A 1452-nucleotide genomic window follows, 5' to 3' on the forward strand; every position below is an offset into this window, starting at 1 on the left:
CTTTCCCTTGTGCATCTAAGACCACATTGGTTCAAAGAGTTAAACCAGTAGAAAATGGAGCCAACTAATACCTCCTTCCCTTGCAAAAGTCAAACAAACTAACTTTCAACAAGCGCCAGTCTAAGTCTGGCACTGCCTCCCACCTAAGGTTACTGTAGACGCAGTGGCACTACAGGAGCCAGACCCGCTCTGGCAGGGTCAACATGAAATTGCTAAACTGAAGTCAGTAATGATCAAGTTTCACATTCTAACAACGTGGTTTGTTCTCAAAAAATGGTTACCAGATTTTTCTGATAGTTTCAGATTAAAAGTACTCCCTTCGTCTAGTTAGGAAAAAAATGACTTCTTTTTTTAACTTTTATAATAGCTCTGGGTAGGATTTTGTTAATGTAAGACTTTTTTTTTTTTTATAGTGTCCTGTAACAGGCTAGCTACAATGGGGATAAATACATTTCTGAAATTATGGTTTACATGGCAAATGAAGCCAATTTCATATTTCCAGAGTGGCCTCTGTTTACCATACAAAAGCAAATAATCTTCAAAACAATTAATCTCCCACCACTTAAGTCTGCGCTGCATCTTTTTTCCTCTAGTACACCCTTTTGCCTCTGCTGTTCCATAGCAGGTTGTCAGTAAAAATGTTTATGAGAAATGACAGCATTGCATATTTTGTCTCATTTCTGTTAAACCAAATCCTGACTTCATTTTCAGTATCATGGTTCCTGGCCCTAAAAAACCAAGGTGCTCTGGAGGGAATCTTGCGTCATTTTTCCTGCCAAAGTGTTGCAAGTCCAACCGAGAGGACAGTTATATCTAGGATGATTCAGCCCAATAGTAAAAATTGGATATGCACATACAATAAAGGAAGAATTTAAACAGTTTTCGAAGAATCAAGATAAATATCATATTTCACAAAAGTGTCAGAAATCAGTAATACCATTCAACAATGGAGGTGCTTTCAAACAGTCTCTGGATTTCAAAACCATTTCTCAGTACATTTATGTGTGTTAAACTGCACCAGTAATCACGCTTGTGAAGTAGGGTCAGACGCCCTAGATTAACAGATTTGAAAAATGAATTTATATGTACATCCCTAACTGCTTCGTAAAAAAAAAAAAAAAACAAACCCAAACAATAAACCCTTAACAAAACCCACCACACAAACAGCAGCCCCACACACGCAGCACTAGGTTCAGCTCGGCTGTAAGCCAGCGCTTGCGGAGTTTGCCCGCAGACGAGCACCAGCCCTCACGACGAAGGCGGCACTGCACGTGACGGGGACGGTCACCGAACAGTCCGGCGGGGCCCAGGCCCTGCGTGCGGCGGGGCCGGGCAGGGGGCACGCGCTGCCCGACGGGGCCGCGTGTGGCCCCTGGACAGCAGCGGCCCGGCCCCCGCGGGGCCCCCCTCCTTCTCCTCCTCCTCCCTCCCGGGCAGGCGCCGGGGGGGGAG

At 44.8% G+C, this 1452-nt stretch overlaps 1 protein-coding gene across 1 annotated transcript in view; it reads right to left on the bottom strand.

The window, feature by feature from the left end:
• RNF7 (ring finger protein 7) overlaps positions 1-1448 on the bottom strand; it is a gene marked incomplete at its 5' end in the record, with an annotated part of 6240 nt that extends 4792 nt beyond the window's left edge. The window contains one exon of the mRNA XM_017726401.1: positions 1157-1448. Within this exon, the coding sequence (XP_017581890.1) occupies positions 1157-1448 (292 nt within the window). The remainder of the gene's footprint in view (positions 1-1156) is intronic.
• Between the last annotated feature and the right edge of the window lie 4 nt (positions 1449-1452).

The sequence above is a fragment of the Corvus brachyrhynchos genome, unplaced genomic scaffold (assembly GCF_000691975.1).
Source record: "Corvus brachyrhynchos isolate BGI_N302 unplaced genomic scaffold, ASM69197v1 scaffold221, whole genome shotgun sequence".
Lineage (NCBI taxonomy): Eukaryota > Metazoa > Chordata > Aves > Passeriformes > Corvidae > Corvus > Corvus brachyrhynchos.